Below are 11412 nucleotides of genomic sequence, written 5' to 3'. Positions count from 1 at the left end.
AGTCAACGTGCTTCCTGTTTCACGGAGCAGTTTGTTGTTGAAGGGGAGCTCCTTGAAATGTGACTGGAAATGTTGACCGTCGGAACTGATGAAGTTGGTGAGTGTGATAAACGCCTACAGTTGTTCGTACAAGTTAACTTTGTTGGTTGTTAGTCGAAGGTATGGCGGAGATGTAGCTAGTTTGCGCTGTTTTAGCGGTTTTGACGGATGGAGTTCACTTTGAACGTGTAGTTGAAATGTGAATTTAACTGTTGCTACCTGTCGTTGTTTCCATTGGAGGTGAACACACACTTCGAGCCTCTTGTTTTGTTTTTGAAAATACCTATTTGTATTTTTGTTTTAGGAAAATGACTGGTTTAATTCCTTAGTGAACGAGCGACGTAGAAAACACTAATAAGATGTCAGGAGCTCACGACCAGGTTAGGAAGCGCCGACCCCCCAAAACGTTCTTGATCTCGACCGACCTGAAGGTCCAGGACGACCTGGAAGGTACCATTCGGCTGCATCGGGGGTACATCTGCCAGGAACAGGATATCGCCAAAACCAGAGGGGACTGTCTGTGGGTTAAGGTATTAGCATAAATTTACATTTCCAGACTTACATAATCAGAATTACCACTTGTACTTACCATAGATAAGTGTGTATCATAGATGGACATGCATGGGATCATGCATCTTTCTATTTGCAAGTCACCCATGCTGTGGGCTCTGATGCACCCCCATACCATCTGGTATACCTGGGGTGAGACACTAGGACTTGGTATTAATGCAAGCATAAAATTGACTGTAAAAGTATTAACAAGTTGAAAACGTTCTGACAGTTTATATGAAGCTGTTAGTTTTATTTCAAGTACCGTTGGATGAAAGCAAATTGTCTGACTGTTTTTCTGTGCTGCGCTGAACCTCTACAGGTTTTAGACTTTTAGCTTGATTTGAATACATTGCTTTGGGCTTTGTGAAATTGGTAGGTTCATACTGAAAACAATAATTATCTCAAATTACATAAGCTATGAAGCGTTTTAGAAGAATGCAAACCAAATGAAATTACTTGTACTGAAGTTTTCATTGTTTGAAATCATTGCCTCCTTCAGCTAAACTATAGCATCTTACCTGGATGAAGCCAGGTTAAACTATATAAGCATAAATTCGCATAAATCTAATATAACATATGGAAAAACATAAAGAAATACACAGCATGTTGTCCATTTAGTTAATACCTTTTATAATATCCATTGAGTCAGCACTTAAAAAATCTGGGGCATATTCAGCTCTTCAGCTTTATATAAAAAATACTCACCACGATTGCAAGGTTAAATAATTTCTCACCCTGTCCGGCCTTTGCTACTGCATCAAGATGAAGGAGAGGTCATGCTAAGATGGCTCAATCCTTTGAACTTGTTCCCGTGAGGAATCTCCTTTAATTATATTGGTACATGACTTGGGTGGTCCATTCCCTGCTTTCACCCACTTTAAAATATGCCCCTTTAATGGTTGTATTTTGCAGATTCAATGAGAGCAGCCACCACATGCTGCTGAGTCACCGTTTTCATATGGCAGACTCACTATTGTTCACTGGTTTCTTTCCCTTCATACTCACCTCTGATATCTTCTCTTCCACATTTGCCTTTCTCCTGTTTTTCCACAGGTGTTAGACAATGACTTCATGTTAAAAATAGAGAGGAAGTTCCTGATTGAAGTCCCAAGTGACCTGAGCGGCCTGTTGGAGGCTGTATTGGATCCAGAGGCCCGCCTGAAACTTCTAAGTACTGCACTAATGGTTACAGAAGCAGTGTTACACATTTACAAGTTTACATATTTACAAGATACTACGATCAAAGTAGTAGTAGCTAAGCAAACGTTGTTGTACAACATTCCCAGAAAAGCTGTGACTTTTTAAAAAAAGTTCAAATTTGACAGAAGCGCAAAGAAAATCTTTTCACTGTTTTTACTCATCAACTAAATTATGCTTAATAAGGTGTTACATCACCTTTCCTAGTCACCACGGTGTTTTCCTTTTTTTTGTATTTAAGAAAAAGTGCCAGTTTTTCTGGAAGTGGGGTTTGTAGAAGAAATAATGGTTTTATTACTAAAGTGGATGAAACTAAACTAACTAAATAACAATTTTGAAAGTGTTGGTAAGAGAAAAGTGTTGATAATGATTTACATTTAGTCATTTGGCTGATGCTTTTATCCAAAGCGACTTATATATGAGTCACAAGGCAAAGACAGGGTAAGCATAAGGATATCTTGCCTAAGGACTTCTACTGGATGTAGGCCACAGCCAGGAGGATGATAAATGTAATAGTCAGATAAAGACAGTAGTCCCTGAACATATAAGGACAAGTAGTAGTAACTATGGTGGTACAGAAATCTCAGTAATACTATTAACTATGCTGTTTGTGAACATTTTGTGCCGTTTTCGTACTCAAACATCAGCTGAAGTAGCTACTTTTAAAGTGTGTTCAAAAACCACAGGATGGAGAGCGTGTGAAATTCAGTAGTGTAGGTTAGATATATCTTTTAAATGGACAATAAGAAGTGAAGCCAGATCACATTAATGCATTACTGTTGCTGTAAATGGTTCCAAAGCTGCCTTTTCTTAATTGTTATGCATTGTTTTACACAGTAAGAACTTTCTTTATTAAAAATGCAAAATTAATTAAGAAAAACGTTCATTAATTGTAATGACTCATTTCTGTTTTGTATTTTAAGGCAATCCTGGGAAGTTGCACCATTTGGCATCTTTGCCACTTGATACTCCACTATTGGTCCAAATAGGTCAACCAGAGGAGCTGGCAGATGCAGAGCTTAAATACATTGGGCCACTCACCAGAGGGAGCAACGCTGTTTATTTTGGGGTCCAACTCAAGGTAAACTCTCAGTAAAGTCTTTAAGGATGAAAGCGAATTGAAAATAGGCTAACCTGCAGCTTTACCTGTGGTTAGGCTCTGTAATAAAATATGTTGTTCTCTCTTCTCATCTCTCTATCCTCCAGGGTACAGCTGTGGGTAAAGGAAACAGCAACGGTTCCTTTAAGGGCCAGCGACTCTTCACCTGCCCTGACTCTTGTGCCCTCTTCCTACCAGCCAGTCACATCAGGCTCCGGCACTTGTCTCGCAGCAATGGCTTTGATGCACATGAGCGAGCCCGTGAACGAGACCACAACCACCGCAACAGCAATAATCAACCCAGCAATGGGCACCACAGCAACAACCGCCAAAATCAGCAGCAGCAGCACAGCCGCAACAATCTCCACCACCATCGACCCAGTAGCCCTCCTCAGCCAGTTGCTTCTGGCTTTATCCCTCGAACAACGGAGTCAGCACCACTCACTGCTCAAAGCCCAATCCAAGTCCGAACTCCCACATCAACACCATTTCATGTTGGTCAGCGGGTTTGTTTTCCCACAGATGACGCTGTGTTAGGAGGGGAGGTGCGCTTCTGTGGTCTCCTGCCTAGCCGGTCCTCTTCTGGGATGTACGTCGGTGTCCTTCTGGTTAGTACAACACTGGATATAAGACTTGGATTTGGCAGACTGCAATTGATATATATATTTTTTGTGATGACAGCTAATCAGTAAACAGTTGTCAGAGAACAAGGAAGGGCTTTTAGATAAGTGACAGGTCATTTTAATGGATGTGTGTTGTGTTTTCATAGAATAAAACTGATACTTGATTGGGAACCTGTATTTGTATGTATGGACTTCACCTATTTTCAACTTGTTACTTGTGGTTTTTCAACTAGAACCAAAGTATTGAAATATAGTACTTTAAATGCTAATACTAATGAAAGGTAGAAATTGGTTTAATACACAGGTAGCCCCCAAACAAGAGCCATAGAAAGTAACTTGAAAATAAATTAGAAATCATGTTTCTTTTTGTTTGATCTTGTGCTGTGCTTTATGTCACAGGATTCTCCTGCTGGTAACTGGAATGGGCACTACAATGGGGAGAAGCTTTGCCACATTCCTTCCCCCATCTATGGACTACTGCTGCCAGTCACCAAGGTTTCCTCAGGTATAGATTCTCAAAGGAAATGTGGTTAATTATTATAAAACACGTCATCTTCTCTAGAATGTTATGCATTAAAAACTCATATTGAGCTGGATCCTTGGTTGTCAAGGTTGTCAAATAAATAATAAATAAATGCCAGTAAGCATGAAAAGAACCCCTGGAATGTGGTCTTGGTGTTTTATTGAAAATTACAATAAAACACCCAGATTCCCAAAAAAACACAGATTTTGATATGCAACATGTTTTGTGAGACTGTAAATAGCTATGCAGGGGACATGATGTTAACTATTTGATGTGCAAACATGGTAAGAAAAATGTTTTGTTTAATTTCTGTGTTCTCAGAGTCAAAAGTCCACAATCCCAACCCTGCTCACCAAATGTCCAGATCCAACCTGAAGCAAGTACCGCTCCCTGTAACTAAACCAGGTCCTACTTCGCCAACTGCTCCCAAGGTCGCCCTAATGCCTCCCAACAAACAAGCACTTAAGCCTCCGCCCCTGCCACCACCTAAATCCACCCACAAGCCCCTGCCCCCTCTACCGCCTCCCAAACCCCACAGCCCCACATCACCTGCCACCGAGCAGCTGCAGCACATCAATGGCGTGCATGGCCTTCCTTCACCACTGATTTCACCAGATAACGGTGAAGCTGCCAGAGATGATGGTGAGGCGAGACTGGAGGACGAGCTGGAGGTGGGCTCAATGGTTGAAGTGAATGATCCACCCCTTTTTGGAGTGATCCGTTGGATCGGACGTATCAGTGGGATTCCTGAGCCAGTGGCAGGAATTGAACTGGTAAGGAGCCGTTTTGGTTAAAAGTGTATGCAAATTTCCCTTCATTAATTAACTGTTAAATTGGGATGTGGATTGTAGAAATATTTCAGTATTTGGAAAAGTAACAATACACTATCTCTTCTAGGTCTTTAATTGTCTTCTAATAAATCTTGTAATTCATGATTTAGTTTAAGCTGAACAATAACAGTCTTTTACCACTTAGTGGTTTCAGATTTTAGATTTGATTTCACCTGTGAGGCATTAATGAAAACAAACACACATTGTGCGTGTGTGTGTCAGGATCAGGAGCTGTCTGCAGGAACAGACGGCAGTTACCTCGGTGAACGTCACTTCCGCTGTCCTGCAAATAAAGGGTTGTTCGTCAAGCTGCGCAACTGTAGGAGGGACTCAAGGTTCCCTGCACCGGAAACGCCTGTCAATCAAGTGGAGCGATGCAACTCCATAGGTACAGGGTGTCATAAACTGTAAAAAGACATGGATGTAGTGATTTGTAGTTATGTCACCTGCACGTTTCTTTGAAGTTTTTTGTGAACTTTGGATTATGTTATAAGTGTTAGAGGCATCCAGCACAGATGTCTGTGTCTCAGCCTTTGCAGAGTGGGGCAGTGAGCGTGTGGAGGAGCACACTCCTCCTGTAGATGGGGATGAAGCCAGAGAGCTCTACCAAGGCTGGAAGAGAGGTATTCAGGGTCACCTCAACTCCTGTTACTTGGATGCTACGCTGTTCAGGTAACATTTGGAACAGTGCATGAACTCCACAGTTGGAGAGACGACTCTCTGTGTAGAAATACCTTGAAATACAACAAACGCGTTTAAAAGTACAGCTTAGTGTGCAGTGCTTTTGAAAAGTGCACAAACCCCTGTTAATTGAAATCAGATGTGGTTCCCTTTAATTTCATATAATTAGCGGTCCTGCTTATTGTAAGTCTTCTCTCTCTCTCTCTCTCTCTCTCTCTCTCTCTCTCTCTCTCATTCTCTATAGTCTGTTCTCCTGCTGCAGCTCAGCAGACTGGGTCATGTTTTGGCCCTCAGACCCTAAAATCGACCAAAACTCCAGTCAGGCTCAAGACCTGCTACGCTGTGAAATAGTCAACCCACTGCGAAGGTTTGTAGATGAGTTTGGGTGAGGGTGGGTCTGTGTATCATTCATAAATTACTGTGCCTAGAATACTTAAACACAGGGATTTTCTATACACTACTGTTTTTGCTGTCACTAGTAATTACCTAACCTTTGCAAATACAGTTGTTAGGGATCATACAACATTAGTACTTATTATACTATTAATACTGATAGTTCTGGTCTTAATTTTACCCCTATTGCTTCTGCTTATATGTTGAAGTGTCAGAGCTAGAATATGAAATTTTCATTGGTGAGGTAGACAGTCCTGTTCCAGTTACAAAAATCAAACATATTGAAATAAATGGGGAAAAAAAACTAGCAGTAACTGTATACGAAAGTAAAATAGACAGTAGCATCTCACTTACACCACCCAAACAGACTTGATGCTGCTTGATCTCATCAGTCATGAGTCTATAAGAACTATACAACTGTAACAGGATAAACAAATGTGTAATACATGTGCACTATAATATCACATCGTTAGTTGCTGTGTTTAAGACATTACTGAAGTGTGTATGTGTGTGTATGCTTGTGCGTTTCTAAGGTATGGCTACGTGTGTGCCAGTAAGACCATGGCCTTGAGACGACTGCTGGAGGCTGCAAACAGTAACACCGGCTTCACCAACCAGGAGAAAGGTATGTGTGTGAGACAGTATTCATGCCTGTGGTGTTCACCTGCTATCAACAGTGTTTGTGTGTGAACTGTCTAAGGAATGTTGTCATACTGCTCTTCTGTCTTGTTCTGTCTGTCAGATCCTGAGGAGTTCCTCAACAAGCTTTTCCAGCTCCTCCGAGTCGAGCCACTCCTTAAGATCAGGTCACTTTACCACCACTCTTATTTATTTATTTTTTAATTTTAATTTTACAGCATAGGTGAATATATTGGAGCAACAACAGAACTAACTACCTGGTTAAAATTAGCCTCTAAACGTGTTTTAAGACGTAAAATTACTCTACATGGAATAATAGATATGTTTATGTTTTATTTAAACTGTTTTTACCATTAAAAATGTTAAAATGTGACACCGATGTAATGTGAAACACTTCGCTGTCAGCAGGTGACACTGAAAAGAATACCAGACTGTACAGAAATCATATGACACATATGACGGTTACATATCAAAGTGAAATAATAATTATACAAGTAGAACACATTTTTCAACCAGGGGCCTTTTTATTTTTACTGTATCAGACTAAACTGTACCGCTCCACCTGGATTAATAAAGAAAACTCATATTTAAAATGTATACTTTGCTTTTCCTTTTTCCCCCTTTCCAGATCGATGACCCAGAAGCCTCAGGAGTGTCACCTCTACCAGCTTTTCCCACCTACACTTCCTCCCTCTCCTTCCTCACCCTCACCCCATTCACCAGTTGACTCCCCCATTGCCCTTTCCTCACCAACGTCCAATCGGATGAGGGTTGCCAGCGTCCAGGCGCTGCTGGAGTCCTCATTCCTCCACGCTGGCCTCAAGTTTGTTGAGGTAACAGAAGCTATTTTATTATTTATTTATTTATTTATTGCAACTAAAGTCAACTTGCTCTTAAAATGAATGACTACATTCTTTTGAGTCCCCTGAAAGGCGATAACTGACAAAATGATGTGAATCAATCACCCCACTAGGCTCCATCCTCCCTCCTGCTACTCATGCCTAGGTTTGGGAAGGACTTCAAAATGTTTGATGCCATCTTGCCAACCCTCAGCCTGGATATCACAGACCTGCTGGATGACAGTGAGAACAATTTAGATTTGTTATCAGAAGCTTGTTACTTTGATTCTAGCTTGGTTTAATGCAATTACAGTGTCGTTTCAGTTGAATACAGATTTGCATCATGCTTACTACTGTGCAACATCATCTTTCTCTTTAACAACGCTTTTAATTAGCTTACATTTAATAAATATGATTAGGTTGGTAAGTGAAAACGCTGAAAAGATACTGTCAGATACATGAAGGTCTTAGAGAATCATCAAATCACGTTTCTCAAAATGATTTTTTTATACTCGCATCACATTTTGTTGTACTGTACTTGTGTTTTTGTTGGAATTTAGGTTTTAATTGGGTAGTTACAGTGTGTTCTTTGTCTTCTCCTTGTTTTTCTAGCATTAAGACAGTGCAGCATCTGTCAAGCTGTGGCTGAGTGGGAGTGTCTGCAGTGTTATGAAGATCTAGACATCACTCCTGGTCACCTCAAACAGTACTGCAACACCTGCAACACACAGGTAGCCACGTCTTAATTTGAACTGACGCTAATTTGTGCCCTTGTTTGTGCTTTTTGCACCATGTTATGTCAGTGCCTTTGTGCTGCCCCCTAGTGGCAAACACGGTTTAAATCACTATGATAGCGTTGTTATTCTCGTCAGTCACTGTATTTTTGTCTGTTCTGCATATTGACCCTGTAAGTCTTTGCTATTGATTATCAGGTCCACAGTCACAGCAAGCGGGCTTCCCATAGGCCAATAAAGGTTGGCGTTCCTGGGGGACCATGGACCGGCCCTCTACACTGCACCCGCCAGCGAATGTCTCTCTTTGCTGTGACATGCATCGAGACCAGCCATTACGTTAGCTTCGTCAAGCACGGACCCCTCAATGCTGACTGGCTGTTTTTTGACAGTATGGCAGACCGGGAGGGTGAGACATCTTAACTTGGACACATTTCAGTACAGTTACATAAACAAACGGAACAAAAAGGGGAAAAGAGCTCCTGTTTTTGTATGTTCTCACCCAGGTGGAGAGAACGGCTTCAACATCCCCCAGGTGAAGGCATGTCCTGAGGTGGGTCGGTACCTCAGCCTGTCAGAAGAGGAGCTGAGCAGAATAGACCCCACCTCCTTACAAGAGTCCCCCCGCCGCCTGCTGTGTGACTCCTACATGTGTCTGTACCACAGCCCTGAGCTCAGCCTGTACAAGTGATGTGGAGGCTGAGCTCAGACACACTCATGCTGTCCTCACACATATTGTCCTCACGTTCTTATTCTGCCAGTGACAGATCAAACACTTGCACTTTCAAATTACAAACTTTTGAGTGGTGATAAACAGTGGGCTTGTTTTCAGCTTGACCATTTTTTCTGCCACTGTGTCCTGGCAGTAAAATAAAACCTTCAACCATTAATCCATGTCCATAAAATGCATAACCACTTACACTTCTAAAAGTGTAATGATCCCCAAGCTCTTCAGAATAAAATGATGAAAAATGATCCATCCGATGCACAACTACAGTGGCAAGAAGTAAAAGTATGTGATCCCTTGGAATGAATAACTGGCTCTGACTTGGCCACTCCAAAAGGCAGATTTAGTTTTTCTGAAGCCATTCTGTTGTGTGTTTTGCGTCATTGTCCTGTTGCATCATCCAACTTCTACAGAGTTTCAGCTGATGTAAAGACGTTCTCACTTTATTCTGAAAATTCTTTTGATACACTTGGAAATCCATGATGTTTTCTCCACAATACTTTAGGATTGGGATGATGTTTTTATGATGATATGCAGTGACCTTTATATGCCAGATGTAGTGTTGTGTGTTCTTTCTAAATAGTTCAGTATAGTTTTGTCAGTCCACAATACTTCTGGCCTCTTAGGCAAACCTTAGGCGTGCAGTAAAGACACCCTGCCTGGTCAATGTTTTACCTACTGTAGACTCATGAACACAGATGTTAGCCAGTTCCAATGATTGGTGAACTTCTAAAGTCTTTGAAATCACTTTGTATTTTTGACCATTCTTTTGGTGAGGTATGGTTCACATATGCATATTCCTATTGTGCGGAACAAACTCTAAAAGTTTGAGTGGTATTCTAATGCCTGACTCTAATAAGCTTTTTGGAGGTTATTATTTCAGTGGTTCCCATACTTGTACCTCTAGCACTAAAAGATTTTTATGGTTGTTCTTCATAGAGAAATGAAAGATCAGATTTATTTATTTTTTTATTATATTAGGCAGATTATATTTGTTAATACTCTTGACTTAGATAAAGATTAGATGAGATTTTATTATTGCAGAAAACCATGAAATTCCAAGGGGTTCACGTACTTTTTCTTCTCACTGTAAAGATTTGATCCAGTCCAGTGTGTCCGTGCTCAAGCTGTAAAAACTGAAATTTGACCCTTCCAGTTTACTCTTGTTAAAAAAAAAAATCACTCTTTGACCACCTTTGGTTTTGATCACACCACACATTAGCCGTGGCGTCATTCTTTTAAGCCTAATTCAATTCCAGAGTTCTATTAATTTCTTGCTAATATCTCGTAGTGATGGGATTGGACTGCTGTGACCGCCTGAAACGTATTAATTACTGCAGTAATTATCAAACAGAAGGCTCATAACTATTTGAATAGTGACCCCCAGGTGTTGTGTTTGTACATGTTTAACTTACTGTAATTAAATTAATTAAAATAATACCAATACATTATACATTTTTATAACTGAAGCACAGGTAAAAGTATTTTAGCAAAACAACAAACCATTTAAAACTAAATATACCATAAATGACCAGTAAAACTTAAAAGAAAAAGAAAAAGAGAAAAGCCACTTGTGGCTTTGTCGGTTGTAACTGTGAAATTACCTGTGTTTTTAAACAATCCATTAGCTCTTTTTGCCTTAATCAACTTTCAGCACAGTGTTAAAGCAGATTGGACCAGTCTTATGTTGGTAGTATTTATATTAGGTTCATATTATTGACTGTACTTTAATAATGTGAATTTTGTATGCTATTAGCTGATTCTGGTTTGTCACAGATGTTTTATATAGGTAGTAGTATAGGACAGGAATGTCAAATGTGTTTTAGGTAACTTAGAAACATGTTCATCACATATTTTGACCAGAAGAGACATATATATATATTTTGATATTCAGGTATTCAGTATTTTTCTGGCGCTTATGTAGATTGATACAAGACCATATTTTAAAACCAGCATTCACCAACATCACCATGCATGTGCTTCCAACAGAAAACACTTCAGACAAACCTGAATTCGATCAGTCTGGTGAGACTAGCTGCCTTAAAATGACTGCACAAGGCTTCAAAGGTACATTAATTCTCTTCAGACAAAATAGAAATGTGACAATCTGCAACATTTACATAAAGGACACACATCACCTGAAGTGCCTGTAGTTTGTTAGTTAAAGAGCTTTGTACAGCTAATGCTGATCATTACGCCTGAGTTTATCTGTGCCTTTATTAATGCTCTCACACTGTACGGACCCACTGTGCCTGTAACATGTTCACTTTACAATTTGCACTGCTTCATTTACATGTCAGTATGTGTGTGTATATAATAGCATTGCCTTGAACTCACTGTAAAGATTGTACACAGATGTTGGAATGTGTGTTGCTTATGAGTTGGTGAATGTAATACAGCTGCAAACAGCAACGACAATGTCCCAGATAATAAAAGCCTTGATATTCTTCTAATATGTTTATATCTCTGTGTCAAAATCAAAATGTTAATGCGTCTTAGCAGCTGACTGCATCAGTAGTAAGTCTCCTAAAGTGCCGCT

General features: G+C 40.2%; 1 protein-coding gene across 1 annotated transcript; it reads left to right on the top strand.

Annotated features, from left to right (window-relative positions):
* The first annotated feature begins 13 nt into the window (after positions 1 to 13).
* Positions 14 to 11330, top strand: si:cabz01101003.1 (ubiquitin carboxyl-terminal hydrolase CYLD). Its single transcript, XM_026352864.1, has 17 exons — positions 14 to 97; positions 344 to 569; positions 1645 to 1762; positions 2712 to 2869; positions 2995 to 3495; positions 3910 to 4015; positions 4355 to 4806; positions 5086 to 5251; positions 5394 to 5535; positions 5789 to 5911; positions 6471 to 6562; positions 6680 to 6743; positions 7205 to 7409; positions 7550 to 7658; positions 8028 to 8146; positions 8348 to 8555; positions 8653 to 11330. The coding sequence occupies exons 2-17, from the start codon at positions 399 to 401 to the stop codon at positions 8835 to 8837; spliced, it is 2919 nt and encodes a 972-aa protein (XP_026208649.1). The 5' UTR covers positions 14 to 97; positions 344 to 398; the 3' UTR covers positions 8838 to 11330.
* Positions 11331 to 11412: the final 82 nt, after the last annotated feature.

The sequence above is a fragment of the Anabas testudineus genome, chromosome 18 (assembly GCF_900324465.2).
Source record: "Anabas testudineus chromosome 18, fAnaTes1.2, whole genome shotgun sequence".
NCBI lineage: Eukaryota > Metazoa > Chordata > Actinopteri > Anabantiformes > Anabantidae > Anabas > Anabas testudineus.
This window is presented reverse-complemented; position numbering and strand designations above follow the sequence as displayed.